Source organism: Terrapene carolina, unplaced genomic scaffold (genome assembly GCF_002925995.2).
Source record: "Terrapene carolina triunguis isolate 2854851 unplaced genomic scaffold, T_m_triunguis-2.0 Scaffold35098, whole genome shotgun sequence".
Lineage (NCBI taxonomy): Eukaryota > Metazoa > Chordata > Testudines > Emydidae > Terrapene > Terrapene triunguis.
The window spans coordinates 10534471-10557936 of NW_020699449.1; the positions used below are offsets into that span (position 1 = coordinate 10534471).

Genomic DNA, 23466 nt, shown 5'->3' on the forward strand with positions numbered 1-23466 from the left:
GACGGGGGCGGGGCTAGGGCAGAACGGGGGCGGGGCTCCTCCCGTCCTCTTTTTTCCGTGCTGAAATATGGTAACCCTACATGACAACTATGCCAGGGCGGGTATTTACATGAATATTTTCTGGTCTATCAAAGAATGTGGCTGAAGTAAATTCATTCAATCAGACAAGTGACAGGAGCAGACAGCAGTAATAAGCCTGGGCCAGTCCACAGGTTGAGATTTGTGAGTTAGCCATTTCGGGCCTGATCCAAAGACCAGTAAAGTTAATGGAAAGACTCCTGTTGGCCTCAGTGGGCTTTGGATCAGGGCCCAGATGACAAGTAGGAGCCTAACTACCTTTGGGCATCTGGGCCCAGGAACCTTGATAATCACGAGATTATGCCAGTGAACTTTACTTCTGGTAATTCGGCTCGGTCACAGCAGCTGTTTGTAACTGACTACCTAATTACCTCCCTTTCAGTCTGTGTAATTTAAAGTGAATAGCTGGCAAATTAATATTCCTTTCAGAACTATGGAGCTTACATCGTTTTGATGGTTAAACGCAGAAGTTCAAGTCTCAACTCTTTTAGTGGAAACACAAAACTCTGAAGACAGTGGATTGTAAGTGAAGGAAGAAATGATTTCCATAATAGGTCCCTCTTCCTCCTCTCATATTTGCGTGTGCATCATAGGTACACATGGGGTCACCTGGGCACTTCTGGTAACAGTCCCTTAGGTAGAACATCTTGAATAGAGGGCCCTTAGCTCTGGAAAGCAGCTGGTAGTCATCAGGGCTTGATGCAAAGTCCATCTCTGTTCTGAAGATTGCAGTGAGAAATGTCTATCACGAGGAAGCCCATTATGTTATGTAAATGCACCTAGAGGATGCTTGATATTCAATAAATATAACATGAAATAATGAGCAATTTTGGGTTTGCTTTAAAATTCACGTGGTTACATTTTCCAGTCTACACTTATGTTTTGTTAATGATTTGAGAGCTGAGTGTTTTAAAAAATTAATCTTAAAATCTTGCAGTTTCACTCTAAACATTCCTTATCATTCAAAAATTAGTATTAGCTTTTATATTATCGCCTGGAGCTTGCAAGCCTTTGCGTAGTGCATAGCAAGGAGCACAAAGGTTTGTGCCTTAGCATGAGGCAGCAGGGAGGGTACATGTGGGTGACAGTAAAGCTAAGCACTGTGGGTTTGATTTCTAGAGCACCTACAGTCATTGAAGTTAATACGAGCGCTGGGTGCTCAGCAGCTCTGTAAATCCGTCCATAACTACAGTCCCCCCAAACTGAGCAGTAGAAAGTCCAAAGATCCTTTCATGTCTGGCCCCTTAGGGGCAGATTCTGCCACCATTACAGTAAGTAGTTACTGAGCATTCCTACTCGTTTCAGTGTCCCTACTTGAGGAGAGAGGTACTACTCAGCATGAGGAAGGGTGGCAGAATTCCATCTATACTGCTGGGAACACAAGGGCAGGAACTGGCCTCTACGCTTGGGATGGGAACACAAAATCAAAGGTGGGCAGGGCAAAGGTGGAGAATGGGTATGTATGAGGAGTCATGGGCTTATGTGTGAACCGTGACAGACAAATAAGGGAGGAGTCCTTGTGGCATCTTCGAGACTAACAAATTTATTGGGGCATAAGCTTTCGTGGGCTAGAACCCACTTCATCAGATGCATCGATCAGATAAGCACGAAAGCTTATGCCCAAATAAATTTGTTAGTCTCTAAGGCGCCACAAGGACTCCTCGTTGTTTTTGCTGATACAGACTAACACGGCTACCCCTCTGAAACAAGGGAGGGATTCTCTCACCCACTAGGGCCCAGCTGGGGAAGAATTCCCCTGGGGCAGGCATTGTGAAGGACAGCTGTTCGCTGCGCTAGTCAGGACCCCTTGCAAACCCTGACCTGAAACCACATTAGTCCCCCTTCACCTTGCACTGAGCCTCTCTATGCTGTGCCTCTGCAAGACAGCATACAACGTCAGCCAAGGTGTTTAGCGTATGCTCCCCCTTGGCCTCAACTCCACTCTTAGGTAGGAGTAAATGATCATCTCCGCAGCACTGCTCTCATTCCTCTACACTTCACTTCCTGAACTGCTCACCCTCTCTTTTTCCCTTGCATTTATACCACAGCACACTTCTGCAATCTTGCAGCTGCACCAGGCAGGTTCAAGGCCTACATAGCTGACATTGTTTCAGTGTGAACGGAGTGAAGTGATGATAGCCACTTAGGAATAAATACAAGCAGCAACAACATAGTTTCATAATGTTTTTAATGGGGGGTGGGGGAGGAGAATTCTCCTGGAAGTTCTGTTAGTGGTTTGTAGAGGGTTTAATTTTGCGAAAAATACCAAATGCTTTTGGGCTAATGACCTGATGATATTCTTCAAAGTCAAAATAAATCTTCTTCTTCTTCAGCTGGCTAAAGGAATCTCCTCAGCAAAACTGTTTGCTGCCTGTTAAGCACTTGTTGTGCTGGCAGTTGTAGTTGAAACCATGCCATCCTTGGCAGTGAAAGAAGCTTCCCTGAAGACATGCCATCAACTGAGGAATAGCTGTAGGCCAATGGAAAGGGTGTGGCAGAGTGCCATGATGTTTTAATGAATGGAAAACTATATTGTCCATTAAGATGTGCCACTTTTTAACATCCCATTCCCGAAAAGAAGAATTCTTAGCACCGTTTATTATATCTGTTACTGGTATTACAGTATTATTGTTATTTGTTATGGGTGAAATTCTGATCCCACTGGAGTCAACTCCCATTGACTTCAGTGGGGTGACAATTTTATCCTATATGTTTAGACATATGTAAAAATGAAAATGCTTGCTACCCAAAATGATTCGATAGACACAAAAAATCAGACTCACTTGGAAATGGGTTTTTTCTTTTTTAATCATTGTGTGCTTCTAAATAACTTCTTGTGGCGCTGTTTAAAAACATTAACAAATAATACAGGATCCCCAAATGTGTAGCTGCTATATGGATTGATTATGGAGGGATGCCACTTTCTATTTCTAGGCTGCCGGTTGGAATCCACGCCAGGCTGATAGGGAATAATGACTAATTATTTGGGTTGGGGGAATCTCTTGTAGTTCCAAGGCTCAGAAACTTGTTAAACTATTTTTGAGATTTGCAAAACTAGCCTGAATCCGTGACCCTTTCCCCTGTACTTTTTACCTTTTATTCCCCCAGGAAATAGTTACCTTAAAAATGTTTTTTTGGATTAAAAAGAATCATTGCTATTTATTAGGGATGGGAAATTGCTGTTTACTCAAACAGTAGCATGGCACAATTGGGTGTCTTACACATGGTCTATTATAGTGCAACTATTTTTAATAAGTTTTTCTCTCTCCTTTTTTGCGCCTCTCTTCATAGTCTCTCTCTTAAGTAGAATATAAATGCAATAATATTTGAGTTTGAATTCAACTTTCAAACCCCTAATGTCTGAGTGGGTTTGAAATTAGAGAAAATTAGTTCACCCAACCCTAGTCATTACTATCTGGTGGCCTGTGTGAAATGACTGAATCGTTGTCAATCTAGGTCCTAATGATCATGGTCCATATCACAAGTGACATCTTTGTGGCAACTTCAGCAAAGAGGTCAAAAATTGGTGGGGCCTGGAGACTGAACTCTCACTGCTAGTGGTGCTTGCTTCAGGATGTGGGCTGAGACTGTAGCAGGACCCTGTGGGGAAGTTTGCACAGCTGCTGCCCTATTTGCAGATAAACAGAAAAAGGCTTGTCAATTTCAGTAGTTCTACAAGCATTACAAATTTCACTTAAGAAAATAAACAAGCTGGTAAAATAATATATAATTGTCCAATAGCCAAAACTTTTAATCAGCTAGAAGTTTATATAACACCAATAAAACTGCTAGTGTAAAAGTTGTGAGCCTTGTGGGTTAAGGGCTCAGATTTCTCTCTTTATAAGTGTGAAAATAAAGAAACTTGCAAATGAAACTTCCGCTTCCCTTCTCTTTGGTGGTGGAATAACATCCCAGTGGCAGCCACAGTGTTTGCTCACATGGAAGAGTTATATTAAGGAAGTATTGATGTCTTTCAAGCTGCTTCTTAGTGTGATTTAGCAGCTGGAAGTGAGCAGTGCTAGCATGAGGTGACCAATCAGCAAATGTTCAGTAGTGGTTTGAGACCCACTGGTGTAGGGGTTAATATAGAATCGCCAGTCCCACGCATTACAAAATCATGGGTCAGGCCCCAAATATCATGAGATTGGCTTAAAAATCAAGAACTTTTTTGAAAAATAAGAAATTTGAGGGGGTCTTCTCATTTGCCTTCTGGTGTTGGAGCCATTAGCAGTCAGGTTTTCATGCTTTTCACTGCAACCAGGAGGGTTAGAAACTTACTTTGTTTATTTTAATGAAAGCTTGGTTTTTGAGTAATAACATGGCTCCAGTAACTTGGGCTTTAAGAAAAACACTAAATATTGTAAGTCTCATGAGAAATTCCTGCGAGATGGGAACAGTGTTGATAGAGCCATGGGCCATACTGTTATCTTTGGCGCAAATCCACGCAGAAGGCACTGACGTCCAAAAAGATATGCCAGAAGTGCTAAAGGATGCTGTTGTGACTTACAGGCTGCTCAGAATGAGTCAGTGCTGATTTGGACAGAGTTAGCCATCAGAGGAAATCCATTCTTAGCTTATGTGGCTTTGTGAGGGCAAAGTGTTGCATATTGCTGCAGTCTCCTATCTCCTTGGAACCATTTCCCCGGGTCGTGCCTAGGGTGACCAGACGGCAAGTGTGAAAAATCGGGATGGGGTGGGGGGGTAATAGGATCCTATATAAGAAAAAGACCCAAAAATCAGGACTGTCCCTATAAAATTGGGACATGTGGTCACCCTAGTCATGCCTCAGGCATATACATGGCATGGAGGGCACAGGTGGTGCTGTATGGCATAATATCACATAGCTGCACTTCCTCTCATATATTCACAGGTCTATCCAGTTCTGTGTATAGTCCCCGGGCCTCTTCACTGCTTCCTGTTCCTTGCCAGTATGTCTCCAATGGAGACAAGACCCTCAGTTGCCTCGCCGCCTGCAGAACCCATTCATGGGGTGATTTCAGAGCAAGGAAGGGGAACCTTGCCTAAGCCAACAATGACCTAATCAGCATTACTAGAGGCAGAAAAAAGGGTAGATGTTGCTGTTCCCCCATTCCCAGTGTTTTCCCCAGGAATTGAAATTGGGGGGGTGTTGGAATATTCACAGGGGTGAGGGCTGATGAGGGTTGAGACCGTGAGGGGAAAGGTGGGCTGTATGGCACCATAGTAAAAACTAAAAAATGTTTCATGACCATTTTATTAGATTTAACTCATGTTTTAAAATCATCACAAAAATTAAAGTTGGCTACTCAAGCCTACTAGAAAGCACAACATCTACAGCCGTCTTGGTTTCTTGCACTCTTTGGTGTCTTCTTGTGTGTCCTTTACTTCCAGTCCTTCGTGACATGCTCATGATCAGGCAGAAGGTGATTTCTTTCAGGACACAAAATTCTATTCAATGAGGAAAAAGAACACTCAACTGTAGCTGTTGTGATTGGGAATAGCAAGAGATGCATTCCTACTTCTTTCATCCCAGGAAACATAGCACAAAAATTGGGTCGAACCACTAGTGATGATAAAGAAGTAGAAGTTAAATCTTCATTCGTTTGTCATATGATATTCTACTCTGTGTTCAAATTCTCTATTCTGTCCTGATCACATGGCAGCCCCATTGCTGGTAGTGCCTCACTCCACTCAACTGTCAGTGGTTTATAAGACAGGCATCAGTAAAAACCAGGTGGAGGTTGATAGAATCCAGAAATTGCTATTGTAGATTTGTAAGAATCAAGTCTGTGTACTTTTTCAGCTGGCTTAACAAACACTTCTTGTCCTCTTCACTTACGGAGTCAATATAAGTACCTTCATTAGTCAACTTCTGAACTGAAATCTTTGCTTCTTCCAATACACTTTCAATGGATATCTCTGATTGATACACGGGTAGCTTCTATTGCTAGACAAAGATCTACTACTGTTGTAGCAGATGCCTGGATGGCATTGTGTAATGACCCAAGTGGTTTCAACAGTAGACTTAAAAGAGAGAGAATGGCGATAGTCTTCTCTGAACGTAGTAGCAAAAGTAGTCCACCAGCCTCACTGCTTAGATCCATCCTATCTTGGTGGATACTTTCCAAAGCCATTAATAACGGTTGCAGTAATTTTAAGACAACAGCCAAGGATCGCTCATGAGAAAGCCAGCAGGTTTTCCCAGGTTGGACTAATTTGAACTTCAATCCCAGTGTATCTTCTATTTGCTACCAAGACGTTCAGTCCTTTTGGACTCTTGCTGGGGAAAAAAAGAGTATAAAAAGCCATTAAATTTATGGCTTTTTAATGTCTTTTGAAGCTTCTGCAGCTTGTACAAGCGCTAGCTGGAGTAGATGGCCCCTGCAGTGTGTATAGGAGAGATTATGGTTACACATCTCTCTGAGCAAAGCTTGTACTCCACTATGTCTTCCAGCGAAGTCTGTAGCTCCATCAGATGCACAAGCAGCCATCTGTTTGGGGTTCAATTTACATGCATTTAACTCTTCTAAGATGTCACAGATGGAGCTGATGTGTCTTCTATAACCTGAACATCTAGAATGCATCTATTGGCCTACCACGGACATCAAGATAACATACGCAATGACTTAATACTTGATGCCTATTTGCACTGTTGCATTCATCAGCCATGTATGCACATATTTTGAATATAGTGAGAGGGTTCTTCACTTTTTCAACTGCTGAGTCTTTCACGGTTGCACCACATGCTTCTAGAGAGTCAGCTGAGTTTTTTCAGAAAGATAGCGAGCGTTTGCCAGTCTTGTTCGAAACCAGTGTCCAACTTCAGGATTAACAAGTGACAGTGCACTATAAACTGGAGGCTAATGTTAAGTGTGTGGTATGATGCAACAGCCATGTTGGTTCACATAAACTGAGTTGTGTCTCCAGCATTCTTAACAGCCTCATTAAGTTCTTCTAAAATTGGCTTTGACAGTGCCTGGCTTATAAGGCTTTCTGCATGTTGATGCAGTCCAGAGGCATGGTGTTTTGCAGCCTTTTCATATAGATTGCCAGTATTGGCTTAGCTGATCAGTCTGGCAAACCAAGCTCCTCCACTTTTACTATATAAATCCATGATATGCCCACATCTTGAATACTGCATGCAGTTCTGGTCACCCCATCTCAAAAATGATATATTGGCGCTGAAAAAGGTACAGAGAAGGACAACAAAAATGATTAGGGGTGTGGAACAGATTCCATATGAGGAGAGATTAAAAAGACTTGGACTTTTCAACTTGGAAAAGAGACGACTAAGAGAGGATATGATAGAGGCTTATAAAATCTTGACTGGTGTGGAGAAAATGAATAAGGAAGTGCTATTTACCCCTTCACTTAACACAAAAACCAGGGGTCACCCAATGAAATTAATAGGCAGCAGGTTTAAAACAAACAAAAAGGAAGTATTTCTTCACACAATACACAGTCACCTGTGGAACTTTTTGCCATGGATGTTGTGAAGATCAAAATTATAACAGGGTTCAAAAAAGAGCTAGATAAGTTCATGGAGGTTAGGTCCATCAATGGCTATTAGCCAGAATGCTCAGGGATGCAACACCGTGCTCTGAGTGTCCCTAGCCTCTGTTCGCCAGAAGCTGGAAGTGGACAACGGGATGGATCACTCCATGATTCCCTGTTCTGTTCATTTCCTCTGAAGCACCTGGAATAGTCACTGTCAGAAGACAGGATACTGGGATAGATGGACCATTGTTCTGACCCAATATGGCCGTTCTTACATCAAAATAATTATAATAATAAAAAAGCTTAGTACAGAAACTCCCCAAGATAATGACCTCTTGAGATAGCGATGTGGTGAGATAATGACCTTGGCAAATAATGCATTTTAAAAATCTTGGCCTACTAGGAAACCTATATTTATAAGTTTGCCAGTCACAAATCTAGCATTCTGGAGCGAAGTCACTAAAACATAGTCCAATGCTCTGGCCGCTGTTGTTTGTCGTGCCACTGTTCGCTCTACCGCTCCGTCCCCAATGGCCCTGCACTGTCACCTTCTGCTGCCACCTGCCACTGTGACCTCTGTGAGTCGGTCTCTCGAGGTTCCACCAGCTCTCAATGATTTCAGCTCTCAGTGGGGGAACCTCGCTGCTAGTGCAGGCTGGGCTGTCTCTTCCACAGAAACACTGTCCCACAGCAGGTCTAAGCACTTAGGCCTGATTATCAGTGATTTCAGCGCTAGTGGTCATTTAACAAACCAAAAGACTCTCTATGGAGCCTAATCAGCTCTATCTCTCTAAACAGGAGAGAGTGGCAGGTCAAATAGTGCCTGTGACTCTTAGGCAGAGCCCACACCACCAAGCAAAACAAGCTGTCCCCACCCTCTCTCTCTCTCTCTCCACTAGGATCTGGCATCCAAACCTCCTGCTTAGCGAGTACAGTTCAGTTGCGGGTGACCAGTGCTTAATTTGTAATGAAAGAGGTGCCGGGGCTCAAGCAAGTTTGTTACTTTCATAACTGATGTGACAGGCCCAGAGGTCCCAGGGCTATGAACTGCCGAGCCTAGAGGTGCCGGGGCCCAGCCCTGGCAAGCCCTAGCACAAAATAAGCACTGAGGGAGACCCCCTCATTCAGGCAGGCTAAGTACAGTTCTGCTGCCCTTTACTCATACAATAAGGATAACAACATGCCATGACCCCCACATTTAATACTTAAGGGATTTGTAACCCAACACCAGCCAAAATTGTTCACTTGGGCAGCGTAGCTCTGTCTGCTGGCTACCTAGGCAGAGTAGGTGTGTTCATGTAAATACAGTCTGGTCCTGAAGCCTTTCCCCCCCACCCCTGGCTCATCACTAGCTTTCAGGGGAGAGCTCATTCCGACCTTGCTTATCAATAATCATTTGAAATTATTAGGTAGGCCAACATTGCCAAAACAAATATGCTGACATTGTCATAAATAGCAGCTGTATGAGGAGGCTAGTCTATGTTCATACTTTTCAAACCCATTGTGCTTTCTCAGGTACGAGTATTTTCTCGTATACTTTGTATGCTTCTAAAGTGTGTATTAATGCAATTCAAATTTCCAACCAACAACTAAATTGGCAACACTGCATGTAACTGGGGGGGCGTTGGAGAAATTTGGGGGATGGGGTGTACACCCCTCCTAGGGGGAATCTAGGGAAATCCCTGCCCATCCCTGTCCTCTCCAGCCTCTGTCCGACTCACTCCTCGCTTGTCAAACCACCACTGGAAGAGCTTGTAGAGAGCCGAGAGGAAGGGGAAATGATGCAATGTAGGTGGCACTCTTTCTTCCCCGCCCCTCTCTTTAGCCCTCCCTTTCCGAGATATTCGTTCTTCCCTCTAGGCAAGCAGCCAGAGGAGACACCTTGGTACATGGCTGACACCTTTGTCAAATGCATTCCACGGTGTAGGTTAGTGAGGGAGGGTCTCAAGTCAGACTGGTTACTGATACTGGGGCTAGCTAGTGGACAATGCTTACGCTGGTGTAGTGTCTAGGAGAGAGCACTTTGGGGCTGCTTCCTGCCATCCTTTGGACTGTTAGAACTCAACAGTTTTGCCTGCAGGAGGCAGCCTGACATGCTCCTGTGTTATATGGGAAAGAGGGATTGTAAGAGATCCCTTTGCTATTATTTAAAATAGTTTGGTCATTAAATATCCACTGTGAAAAGAGACGTTCTTGGTTACAGCCAATCATTTTCTGGGGTTGTACAATCACATGATGACTTATTGAATGTCCTCCTTTGCCTTGAGGGAAGGGGGTTGCGACCTGAACACAGGCTAGCAGAGAGAGACTCGTGGTCTGTACTAAAATGAAAGTTTGCAGTAATCACCATAGCAGCTGGTAGTAAATGAGGTTAAAAAGCTAAATATGTCAAGGCATGCTGAGATCAATCCTGATTCTTAATTTAGGGTCCAGATTACTGTATTGAATTTTCAGCACCTAGAGATGATTCACACAGGATTAGACATTGCTGGGCTCTAACCAGCAGAAAATCCTTCTAGAATAGTAAGGCTTTGCAGTTTTTAATGCAGTTAAAATACCAGCATTATTAACATTGGCGATTTAGCTCAGTTTTGCCAGCTACTGTATGATTTCCGAGTACTCATGTGAGTAGGCTGTAAAGCATGAGTCATCTTATTGAATCCTGCCAGTTAGATAGAAAGACTTAAACAACCTTCACAATGTGATTTAGCAAGTAAGACTGGACTGCCAGCCAGCAAAGAGCCATCTGAATGAATGGAAAAACTGCCCCTTTGGGAAGCCAATTCTTTTTTACCCTTTTTTTCTGACAACTGAATATAATTTTTCCCCTCTTCTATGAAGTTTCCAAAATAAGCTTCTAGGGTCAAATCGTTTCCCTTTGCTGAGACAGAAGAGATAGGTTTGGCCCAGGGTACTAGGGGAAGCGATTTCTCTGTACACTGCTGCAATCTCAGGATTGCAATAGTCCCTATTGTTTCTGCACCTTCGGTTTGCAGGAGGGTGTGGCCAGTGGCTTTGCAGCATGGTGGTTCCACCAGATTCATACTTAATCTTTTCTAGTGTGGTTCTACTCTGCAAACGTGTCATTATGGGGTCTACAAAAACAACAAGGAGTCTGGTGGCACCTTAAAGGCTAACTGATTAAGCTTTCGTGGGTAAAAACCTCACTTCTTGGTTTTTACCCACGAAAGCTTAATCAGTTAGTCTTTAAGGTGCCACCAGACTCCTTGTTGTTTTTGTAGATACAGACTAACACGGCTACCCCCTGATACTTGACATTATGGGGTCCCGTGTTTATTGTCCCTGTAATAACTTCTGTATCAAATGTACTCAATTTACAAGTAAAAAGATGTTGTTTTCTTCAGACTTCCAGCCCTTCAGACTCAACTTGAGCTCCCAGGGCCAAGCTGGCTTCTTTCCATCTTCTGCATTGTCACTAGCAATAAAGGTTCTGCCAGCCAAAATGGGCCTCCAACTGCATCTGTGCAACAGCACTGCCCTCCAGTTACGCCCATAGCTATACCTCCGGAAGCCTGGGCTTGTCAGAGGATTTGCACAGGTATAGCCGATTGGAATGCAGTGAACAATGCTCCTGATGGTGTGCAAACAGAATCCGCAGCTCATTCCACCTTCCCTGTCCGCAGTGCTAAAAGGAGCCAAAGGTAGCATCTGCTTATTTCTATCAATGAAGTGAGCAGACAGAATCCTGAGAATGGTTGAGTAAGAAGGTGCCACGTTTACATAATTGCTTTGCACAGTAAAACGACTCTTAAGCCTTCCTACATGGGGAAGCGCAGGGAGCCCTTTTGGAACTGGTCTACCCAGTGTGCTGAGTCCCAGGCACTCTGCAAGAGTTTCTCAGGTTCTGTGGTGAAGCACTGGTTCCACTAGGGTTACCATATGTCCGGATTTTCCCGGACATGTCCGGCTTTTTGGTCCTCAAATCCCCGTCCGGGGGGAATTGCCAAAAAGCCGGACATATCCGGGAAAATAGAGAGGGGGCTTGGGGCTTGGGGCCGGGCTGGAGCCGCTGGGGCCGGAGCCGGAGCCGCTGGGGCCGGCGCCGCTTGACCAGGGCTGGGGCCGGGCCCAAGCCGCTCGGCCGGGGCCGGGCCCGAGCCACTCGGCCGGAACCGGGACCCGAGCCGAGCTGGGCCGGAGCCACTGGGACCGGGGCTGAGGGTGCTCGGCCGGGGCCGGTGACCCGGGGCCCGAGCCGAGCTGGAGTCGCTAGAGCTGGGGGTGCTCGGCCGGGGCTGGGGGTGCTCGGCTGGGGCCGGTGTGCTCGGCCGGAACTAGGGCCAGCGCCCCAGGGCCCGAGCCGAGCCGGGCCGGAGACACCGGGGCCAGAGCCTCTTGGCCGGGGCCGGCCGGCCGCCGGAGGGAGCTGCTCGGCCGGGGGGGCCGGACTGGGCCGTGCCTCCTCGCGCCCCCCCCTGCCCCAACCCCAGCCCCAGCCCCAGCTTACCTGCTGCCTCCCTGTTTCAGGCTTCCTGCGAACATTTGATTCGCGGGAAGCAGGGGAGGGGGAGGAGCATGGGGGCGGAGCGTTCAGGGGAGGGGGCGGAGTTGGGGCGGGGACTTTGGGGGAGGGGTGGAGTTGGGGCGGTGCCGGGCCCCGTGGAGTGTCCTCCTTTTTTTTTAATTAAAATATGGTAACCCTAGGTTCCACTGCACCTGGGGCCCTCAGGAACCAGGGAGGTGGGCACAGATCCTGTTTGTTCATGTGAAAAAAGGGAGGAGAGAGTTGGAAGAGCAATCTAGAATGGGGATGTTTGACGTCCTGAGCTGTACTTTTACTAGGCTGTCTTTGCCCCTTTTTAGATACATTTTAAATCAACTTTCTCCAGAAGACAATTTTCTGCTACTGTGCCAGTGAAACTTATATGGCCTGAAATGTCAAGAACGTGCATTTACACTCTAATGGAAATACCAATAACTTCACCTTTTTTTAAAATAAAGCACAGATGTGTAATATATGATACAAATTCTTAGTCCTGGGCATAGGATTTACTAGCTTGAATAGTGCCACTGAAAACAATAAGGTTACTCAAGTGAATATGCCTGGCAGGTTTTTCATGATCAGGCCCTTAATTGTATTTATTATTCTGCATGTAGGTCCCAACCCTGCAATGACCTCTGGGTGGGCACTGGGAAGCAGCGTTGTGGTAGCCATGTCAGTTCCAGGATATTAGCGAGAGAAGGTGGGTGAGATTGGTTCAATAAAAGATATCACCTCACCCATCGTGTCACTCTAATAATGAAAGCAGAGCAATGGGAAAAAGGCTCCTTGGTTCCTATAACTCTTGCTGTTCGGAGTCGAAAAACTGCAGTGCTAAAAGAGCTGATGTATTCATTATTTTCCAACTGGTTAAAACAGTAGACTGGGGCAGCAGAGTACTGCGTTCAATTCCTGGCTCTGCTATAGATTTCTGGTGTGAATGTAGGCAAGTCACATAAGGTGAAATCCTGACCATAATTTAGGTCAAAGGGAATTTTGCCAATGACTTTCACGAAGATGAGGATTTCACCCACAGTCTCGCTGAACCTGAGATGGGAATAATAGTACTTTCCCACCTCATAGATATATTACGAGGCTAGAGGTGCTCAGATATTACGGTAGGTAGAGTAGATCATTTGACTCTATCTAGGTTCATCTACAGATTCTATCTTGAAGTGAGAGTTGGTTGTTTTTTGTTTTGTCATTAATCTAGAATTGTATTGAACGTTTGACTAACTGGACCTCATTTCCAACTCTGGCCAAAGAAGATTTTTGTTGCTTAATTAAAAGTGAAAAGGTTTGGATAACAAGATAATGAACATTGACTATAGATTATACAGTCCAAAATAGTGTTCACAAGTACTGCAACTACCACAACAAATGAATTTTCATTTGAATTTTTAAGTGAATTTGCTTTCATTGTTTTTGCTAATTGTAAACATTCTGGTGAACAAGTTTACTGGCAAAAATGCAAAGGTGTCTGCCGGAATAGTAAACTTTATGCAAACATTGGATGCTAGCTGGAAATGCATATTTTGAATTAGTAAAAATGAGCATTCACATTGAAATCTTAATTCTAAATATTATATTAATCCAGTCAGAGAACAGAAATATACCAATACCATATCTAATTGTACAATGAAAAACTAACTCTCGGAGCTTCAGTATCAAAATACTTGCAACAAACTGCTTAGAAAAATATCTATAGTCCAAAAACTATATGGAGAAATTACTTGTGAACAATTTCTCTGTTTCTAGCTCAGTTATGTTCCATTTCCTTGCTTTTCTTTAACATATCTATGCCAGCATTGTATGGCTCTGAATTTTCCCATTCCTTGATTGAATCTTTCTGTTTGCTTAATTGAATGAAGCATCTCTCCCATCTCAGATTGTCTCTTTTATGGCTGCACGTGATGCAAGGGGCCGAGAAACCATTATAAAATCTATTAGACAGTTTAATGCTTGCTTGGCCAGATGTAAACTCTGCTTCACGCCTCAGCAGTCTTTGGGCTTGATCCTGAAAGGTACTTAGCAGCCTCAATTTCTACTGAAATCAATTGGAGTTGCAGGTTCTCACTAGTGGGATGAGACTTTGTCTGTAGGCTAACTTTATTTGAAAGATGGAACATGAGCAGGACATGCAGTTTGGGGCAAGTAAAAGACTGAAAATTCAACAATTTCTTGTCCCCTGTGTGGAGTGCCAGAAATGATATTTTCCCAGTATTTATTAACTTGGTCCCAGATTTCAATGCCTCTTGTTTCTGGGTTTCTAGGTAGACATTTTTGAGAAGAGGACAAACGCTGTGTTTTGCTATTGATGCCAATGGAATCAAGTTTTGGCTCTATGAACTTGGAAGGTTTGATAAAGCAACAGAAGTTTTAATTCTCGATATTCTCAATATTCACTCTTCTAGACTAGCTTGAAGCTAGTAGAAAACAGGAATTTCTATTCGCCATTGGACACTTAGCGGCTACCAGTAGTCAGGCGGAAGCTAACAAAGAACCAATCACACAGTTACTTTGTCTTTAATACAAGGAAAGATTATCAATCTTAGGCCCTCAAGTGGGTTTCTTTGCATCTCCTTTAAAAAGGAAGATGCATTTGAAATAGTTCAAGAATTACATTAAATCTGATCAACGTGTGTGGAAGATTGGACTCAGTGCCTATAATGCTAGTTTCAGATTCAGGCTAAAAATTATAGTTAGAGGTTTTTTTGGCTTTTTTAGTCAGTCTATCAGATATAAAGATTTGTACATGCACTTGTTTTAGATTTGAGTGTCAACATGTCGAATTAGATTGTCAATAGTAGCGAACTTGCCTGTTTAAAAAGCTATTTTATCTCACTGTAGATTTGAGGTGCATACAGATATTTCTTTTGCCCTATTATTTTAAAGACAGCATTTTATAGATAGAGTGAGAAGAGAGAAGGAGCTTAAAAATTAATGCTATGTTGACAAGTGTCTTTTAGAGCCTATTACATGATAAAAAGATGATTTACCTATAACTTGTATATGGTTATTTGCCTTTGTAAACATTTTTGTATAAGGAATATATGGAAATAGGTCTCAGCTCCTTTATTTGTAGAAAAAGAATATGTGTTATGTTCTTATTTAACATTACACAGTTACAACTGTTGAAAACATGTAACCTAAAAATTGCCTTTAATTTCCTTTTCTTTAGGAAAGGAGTTGTTGATCCTATAACATGGAGGATTGCCTTCATACCTCTTCTGAAAACCTTTCCAAACTGGTCAGTTGGGCCCACAGCCATGGGACCATCTGCAGCCTCATTCCAAATCTAAAGCACTTGCTTTCTGAAGGTTCCCATGGCAACCTGACAGCTATGTGGGGCTGTAGCGCAGGCCATGCGTATCATTGGCCACTGACTGCTACCTGCAGGGCTGGATCCCAGGAAAGAGTATGTTTCCAGGACAACAGAAGCTTCAACTCGGACAGTCCCAGCATCATAGGTGTGCCCTCGGAGACACAGACTAGCCCAGTAGAGCGGTACCCTGGGAGACCAGTGAAAGCAAAGTTGGATTGTAACAGAACCAGGGACTCCTGTGATTTCTCTTACTGCAGTGAGCCTTCAGAGCTAGATGAAGCCGTGGAAGAATACGAAGATGAGGCTACCCTCTTTGACATGGTCTGCGAGTCCTCGGTGACAGATGAGGATAGTGACTTTGAACCTCATACCCAAAGATCTCAAACCATTTCCCGCAAAAGGCCTGGAGCGGGCCAATCCTCATCATCTCTTTCAGGCTCCCAGTCTCAGGTCATCGATGAAAGTAGTAACAATGTGATCGTCAAAAAGATTAAGCAAGAAATCCCTGAAGATTATTATATTGTGGCTAATGCAGAACTTACTGGTGGCATTGATGGGCCTGCATTATCGCTGACGCAGATGTCAAAGCCCAAGCCTCAAACTCATGCTGGACCTTCCTATATTGGCCCTTCTAAGCCCACCCCTCCTGTAGCGCCTTCTCTCAGTGCTGAGCTAGACTTACAAAATGTGTCTGCTTCTCCCCCCGTCATATCAAGGCCTGCAGTTCAGAAGCCTGCAAGAGTAACTCTGGCTTCTCCAAACAGAGGACCAGCTAGCACCCCTACAGCCAACCCACAGGTAGCACTCCAGATGCCAGTCAGTACTTCCAATACCAGCAAACAGATTAGCATTCCTTTATCTGCCCTGCAGCTCCCTGGACAAGAAGAGCAAGCTGCTTCAGAAGACCTTCTCCAACCCGTGCCAAATCAGGTTCCTGCTGGCGAAGTAGCATTATCTCCTTCAATTAGCGCGGAGCCGGAAGTCAGCTCTAGTCAGCAACAACCTAACACTGCTCCTATCATCACTGCTGAGGCAACAGCACAGTCAATACCAGGTATGAAACTATGGAAAGCTCACACTGTCATGTAGGGAATTCAGTGTCATTCTAAAGGACACGTTTCTAAGCCAAGAATTGCAGCTGAGAAAGTGAAATATTGATCATGGTTACCATAGGTTACAGGAAGGTATTACTAGATAAATCAGTAGCTAAGCACCCTACATTGGAAGGGTGTTTGGAAAGCTTTCTTTAATAGAGCCCATAAGCACTTGATGTAGGATAATGTTAATCCAGGGATACTTCATAAAGGTACCAACAGACTTTTTCTCTAAAACAGATAGATCTCAAAGTAGGTTACATTTGACAGTCACATAGTTCTGTAGTGCAAGATCTATATGGGACAGTATGCCGCTATCTAGTTATATATAAGGAGTTTTGAGACAGAAAAGCAGACTGTTTGATTCATTTGCTACATCAGAAAGATAAAATCTTAGTAAAAGCAGCCTACAGTAGTGGCCAGAGCTTTCCTCTCCCTTCCTTATTCCTATCAAGAGAGCTGACATTTGAAATGCAGAAGCAGGGGAGAGGTGTAACAGTAATGGCCGGAGGGAAGTTTGTCCTATCATAAATCTTTATTACGTTTTTTCACTAACTTGTAAATCACAGCAACCTGGAGAGAATGGAGAGAGAGACACAGACCTTTAAACCTTAAAGTAATAGTGCGTATACTTTAAATGAAGCAAAAGAGATCCTGTCCCATTTTAGTGAACATTTTTTTTCCAACGTATCCTTGTGTTTCTTTGTGCCTCCCTCTGCCCTCAATGAAATGATAAGTCTAACCAAATAAGTATTATAAAAACATAAATTTCTCAAAACAACACATTTCTGTTGATTAATCTTTTCATGCCAGCAATTCTGGAGAGAAATCAAATGCTTTGCATGGGGAAATCTGGTTCTCAGCACCAGGTTTTTGAACAGTTAGATACTACCTGTTACGCTGTGATCTTTACTGTTGTTGTCAAACAAAATGTTAGCTGTATGTAAAATTTCCAATATTATTCAGTAAAACCCAGCAAAGCACCGTAAGATAGAAAATGCAGAAGTTAGTGTTTTTCATTTTGCAACCAGTGACTCTCATTTCTGTCCATTAGACACTTCCTCACAGCAGTCCTGTCATGTGTAAATTATTTGATGGGGATCCTTCTATAAAACCCCAGCTAAATTCAGATCTGGTTCTGTAGGTTAAGTCCTAGGGAGATGGATTGGTGGGCAGAGGTCAGATGTGGTAGTCAAAGGTTCATGGTAAATTCGTTTATCACATAGTTCTTCAGTTCATCACATAGCTATCACCTTCACATATGTTAGCAAGCCAGGTTCTGCAGTCAGTGATATCTATGGAATTTCAACTTGCTGAGTCACAAACTTCAGTGGGTGCATTGGTATAACCCAGGGCAGAATTTTACTCTGATGTGTGTTATCTCTGAGATTCCTTTGTTTTCTACAGGGTAGTAAAAATAATTTCAGTCTGCTGTAGCCAGCAGTTAACAGAGGAATGACTTGCAGCTGTCCTGCCATGGGCAATGTTTTCATCAGCTCTTAGAAACTAAGCAACCTCAGGCCTGGTTATTACTTGGAATGGAGACCGCTAATGAAAATCTGAATGCTGCCCCTGAAGTGGTGCTGGTGATTCTGTAGGTTGACCTCTTCCTTGTGAATCAGTTCTGAACTAGTGTCCTAGGGAGACAGAGGTCTTCTCTAGGACAACGGTTCCCAAACTTGGTTCGCGGCTTGTTCAGGGTAAGCCCCTGGCAGGCCGCGGGACACTTTGAGCAGCCGTACCTGCGGACGCTCCAGGTAAACAAAGCATCTCGCGGCTCACCAGGGGCTTACCGCGAACCAAGTTTGGGTACCACTGCTCTAGGATAAGATGCAAAATCAAGGCTTTCATTAAAGATATCACAACACTTTTTGCAAAGGCAGTGATGTTATCTTAGTTTCCTAGTAGTTTTAGCTAACTAAAATATTGTATACTTCCTGTCTTAACTCTTATGTAGTACTCCTATATGCTGTTAAACAGCTTCCATGTTCCACCCGAGAGGTTACTGCATTTCAGCAAAGGGTAAAGAGATTGCTGTGTAGGTAAGACTTGATCCTGCAACCCTTAGTCATGCCAATAATGTATTGAATTCAATGGGGACTTCTCATGTGGGAAAGGAATAACTGGACTAATAAATGTTTGTTTGAACCACAAATTTGTATTAATAAGTGTTTGTACCAAAAAAACATAATTCTGCTAAGATGATTGAGCTGCTAAAATGTGAGACATGATTTCAAAACAGAGTGGGGTTAATTGAAAAGTGAAAGAGATTCCGCACCTATCGTAAATTTTTTAGGCCGACTCTGGGCTGGATTTCGTAACAGAGAGCGATTCACTACAAATGGTGAATGATTTCACGTGGAATTTGAATTCCACTAAATCGTGAGAGGAGGATTGTCCAGCCTACATGATACTTTTCTATCCTGAGCTCATTATAAACCAGGAGCAATATAACTTTTTACTCAGTAGGGAGAATGAATTGGATTTTAAAGCAGGAATCTTTGCCATTGGTTTATAGACTCAATTATAGTGATAGTTTCTTAACAAAATACTACTGAAAAAAAGCATGGTGTTTAAATTCTGTCTTTTCCCCAACAAATGCGTCCTTAATTCCACAGTAACATCTAAGGCCCTGATCCTGCTAAGATTGGTGCACATGCTTAACTTTATGCACTGCTGACGTCAGTGGGACTAACTCAGTGTGTAAAGCTAAACACATGGGTGGGCCTTTGCAGGATCAGGGCCCACACTGGTTAGTTGTGATTACTAGCTGCAGCCACCACAGTGAAGACATATTGTTTAACACATCCCTGTAACAGGGGATGCACCCAGGGCCGGCTCCGGGGTTTTGGCCGCCCCAAGCAGCCAAAACCAATAAATAAATAAATAAATAGCCGCGATCGCGATCTAAAAATAGCCGCGATTGCAATCTGCGGCGGCAATTCGGCGGGAGGTCCTTCACTCCCAGGCGGAGTGAGGGACCGTCCGCCGAATTGCCGCCGAATACCTGGACCTGCCGCCCCTCTCCAGAGCGGCCGCCCCAAGCACCTGCTTGAGAAGCTGGTGCCTGGAGCTGGCCCTGGATGCACCCTTGAGCAATTTTTTCCAAAGATTATAGTACATGCTCTGCAAAGTAAAAAGATTGATAATGGTATGTTTGGTATTGGACTGGATTTGGATCAGGCTTTAAAATGCGTGGGTCATACTGTTTTTTACAATTCTTCCTATCTACAGCGTCCATCCAACCTGACTGTCTGCTTCAGACCTGTGAACAGGCAGAGAATTGAAGAATTTTATACTTGCACAAGATTTTTGTCCATTGTACTTCCCCGCTTGCTCATAAAAAACTTGGTAGACAGGGTAGGGGGGCCAGTAAAACATGCAAACTTGGCCAGGAATCAGAATACAAAACCTTTTCCTGCTCCCACTGAATTCAGTGATAAAACTCCCATTGATTTTATTGGTATCAGGGTACGGCTTGTGTCTTGTAGATGCAGTGATGCAACTGGGATTCAACTCTTAGGTCTTGAAAGCCCTCTAACTTGTCTCTGCTTTAACTAAGGTTGTGTTTTTGAACAGATTTAGTTAAATCAGCTCAATCCCCGGTAGAAAACTCTTAAATCAGTTTTAAAATGGCTTAAATCAATTTAGCTTAATTCATTAAGGAATCGGCTTAAGTTGCATCGAGATAAGCCCGCTTGAAATCAGTTTGAGTGTCCACACTGGGGTTTTGCTCAGGTTTAACTTAATCTAATTTTAAAGTGATTTTAGTTAAACTGGTACAACTTTGTATGTAGACAGAGGACCAGATTTACAAAGATATTTAGTCCCCTAAAAATGCAATTAGACATTTAGTGGAATTTATAAAAGCACTAGGTGCTAACTCGGAATGAGTTCAGGGCTCAGGCTGAGGATGGTGGCTTCTGTTGAATTAATTTCTTAAATTTTATAGTTTATTTTTTGAGCATAACACATAGGAACTCCTCTATGTGTTTACAAGTTAAAAATAAAAACTGATTACTGTAACCTGCTATACTCATTAACTCTAGCCAATTCCCCATCTTATGCCATGCAAGAAACGGCTAATATCTAGGCTTTTCTTGTGGAGCCACTGGGGGAGCTATGTCAGAGAAGCCTGTCCTCCCTGAAAGATCTTTGTCACCTTTCCTGTTGCCAATTCCTGACGTGTCCTTCAGGCCAGGAACCGGCAAGGGGAAGGTCTGTTGCACTGCTGAAGCTGTAATGTGACTAGGAAGCATCAGGTTTTCAGAGGGCAAGGCGTGGCGGGGTGGGATGCCCTCTGGGAGAGTATAGCTACATGTGGAAAAGATCTTGTTGACTTGGTGGAGGGCAGGGAGGGAGCTGTAGCTCAGAGGGAGGTGTAGGGAGGTAGCGTTGCTAAGGTACGTAAGACGAATGACTAGTCTTCAGTACTGTGTTGCAGAACGCTCAGGGTGGGTGTGTCCTAGGAGTCAACAATACAACGTTTTAATTATCTCTTTGGTCAGACGCTATCCCAGCAACATGAACACAGCAGAAGTGGGTTCCATTAAGATCCATTGAGAGGGTTTCACATTCAAATATACTAACTGGGAAAAGGACACCAAGAATTACTGGGTGAGGTTCTCTGGCCCGTGTTATGCAGTATGTCAGATCATAGAGGTCCCCCTGGCCTTGCGATCTTGGAAATGTGAAATGTATGTAATAGAGTAAAACCTCTGAACGGTAAGTGTGATAATGAGATTTGTCAGCTCCATGGCAAATCCTATCCATCCCTCGCCAGCATGATGGTGGTTACAAAGTTGGGTGCTGCTTTTCCATGAAGGTAGAGACAGGACAAGGAACGGGACCCCTTCAGCCACCATCCCTCCCTCTGGCAGCGGCCTCCAACATCCTTCCTCCCCACGTGGTTACCAGAAATTATCTACACACCAAACGTGAGGCCAGAATGTGCGAGGGCCTACGCTGGATCTGCACTGGCCCTTAGGGAGCTTTGGGAGGCATTGTGCCTCAGCTCTGAGGTGTGCGACGGGCGCTGGCCTGCTGCACTATCCTTTACAAGGCTGAAGCATGCTCCTTGTTGTGCATTTGGCTAATCTTGCTGTCCCGTGTGGGTGTACTGCCTTCTCCTCATCCCAGGGGGTGCTAGCAGGGATTCCTGGATTCTGTATACGCTCTTTATATCCTTCCCTTGCCGTGCACCCCACAAAAATCATGAGATTTATAAAAATATAATACATTTTTGGTTCTTTTTATTTGCCTTCTGGGTTTTTTTTTTTTTTTGAGCTTTTCAGGGACACATTTTCAGGCTTTTCTCTGCAACCAGAAGGACTAGAAACATCCTTTTTATATTAAATGAAAGCACATAATCACATGACTCCAGGATCTGGGACTTTCAGAGAAACACCAACTTATCATGAGACTTATGATAAAATCACAGGAGCTGGCAACAATATGACAGGGTCTAGCCACAGACCAACACTAAACTAAATCATAGGTTCCCCTTACACTGTAAGTACCATTTTATCAAGCTATTTTAAGAATATGCTCCTAATAAGCAGAGAAGGCTCCTCCTTGCATGGGTAAGTATATGTGCATATGGATAGTTCTTTGGGAGACAGAGGGTCAAATTCATCCCTGATGTAACTCAGCTGAAGTTAGTGGAATTATGCCAGCGGTAAATGTAGCACGGAGTGATCAATCATGTGAAAGTTACAAAACCTGATTTAAAATCTTCCCCGAACACTAAAAAAAAAAAAACCCCTGCTAATAGATCTCTGTAATTATAATTTTACATGGCAGAATTGATGGCTTTTGGCTAAATCAGTTGCTGAAGGCTGCCTCTGGGGTCCTATTTTGCTGAAAGTGGTCAAATGAACAATTAAACCACTGTTGTAGATGAGTGAGACAGTTTTTCTCTTAGCCTTAGAGTAAAGAGATCAGAGGCCACTGGCAACTCATTCAACATCATAATTTATTTCGATTCTAGCTCCATAGCTGAACTAAAAATAACTTGAGCAGAGATAAATCATTTAAAAATATACCCCTATGTTTGTAAAAGCTGCAAAGACCCTGCTTACATGGAAAAATAAAAAGAAATAATTATCCTTGAATCATTAGAAAATCCAGTAAGTTAAATTAACCTCCTCCTACATTACTATTGGCCTCTGATCTGCCAACACTGGTTTCACTGCTTGAGTCCCACCCATAGCAAGAATAGACCTTGGAAGATTACATATAATATTGCTCAGCAGAATATCAAGCTGTGTATTTTTATAAGCACCCCCTATGTTTATGTCCCAAAGCAGTCAAATGATAAATTAATGTTTTGGGGCCTTAAATCTGGAAGCTCTGTTTCTCAGGCTGACATTTGAATTTGTCAGATATTGTGAAGGGGGGACCAATTTGAAAACGAAACAGGAACATATTAAAGAAAATGTATTTCACCCTTGAATAGTTGTATTAATATATTGTTTATGTCCTCAGTATCTACAACATAGCAATGGAAGTTTAATAATAATAATACAATAATACAAAATTATGTATTATTATTATGTGCTTCCTGCTATAGGTATTTATGGTGTCATCAGTGTTTGCAAGAGAATCCTGAACTCAGCTCTCAGCAAGCATTATCAAATCTTTTAGTTTACTTTATAAATGTATCTATTTCAATTTTTAAAATTCCATATGTATTTTCTTTGGTCAAAATTCACCCCAGGTATGGAAGGCTCATATAAAACCTTCTGCAATGCTGACAATCAGCAAAGGGTGTCATGAATGATACATGGAATCACAGCATACCTTAAACAGGAAGCATTTATTAAAGAAAGCAACTGCAAACTACAGATGCAAAAAATAGGTTTCTGCACTGCTTGAGTTCTGCCTTTGTCTCCTTGGGGTATGTCTACACTACGGGATTACTCCGAATTTACAGAATTCGATTTTTGGCAACCGATTGTATAAAGTCGAGTGCATGCGGCCACACTAAGCAC

General features: G+C 43.2%; 1 protein-coding gene across 2 annotated transcripts in view; it reads left to right on the forward strand.

Moving 5' to 3' along the window:
• LOC113405365 (uncharacterized protein KIAA1958-like) overlaps window positions 1–23466 on the forward strand; it is a 103936-nt gene that overhangs the window by 25426 nt on the left and 55044 nt on the right. For both annotated transcript variants that reach the window (XM_026646526.1, XM_026646525.1), the window contains exon 2: window positions 15237–16434. In XM_026646526.1, the coding sequence (XP_026502311.1) occupies window positions 15261–16434 (1174 nt within the window). In that variant the 5' untranslated portion in view covers window positions 15237–15260. The remainder of the gene's footprint in view (window positions 1–15236; window positions 16435–23466) is intronic.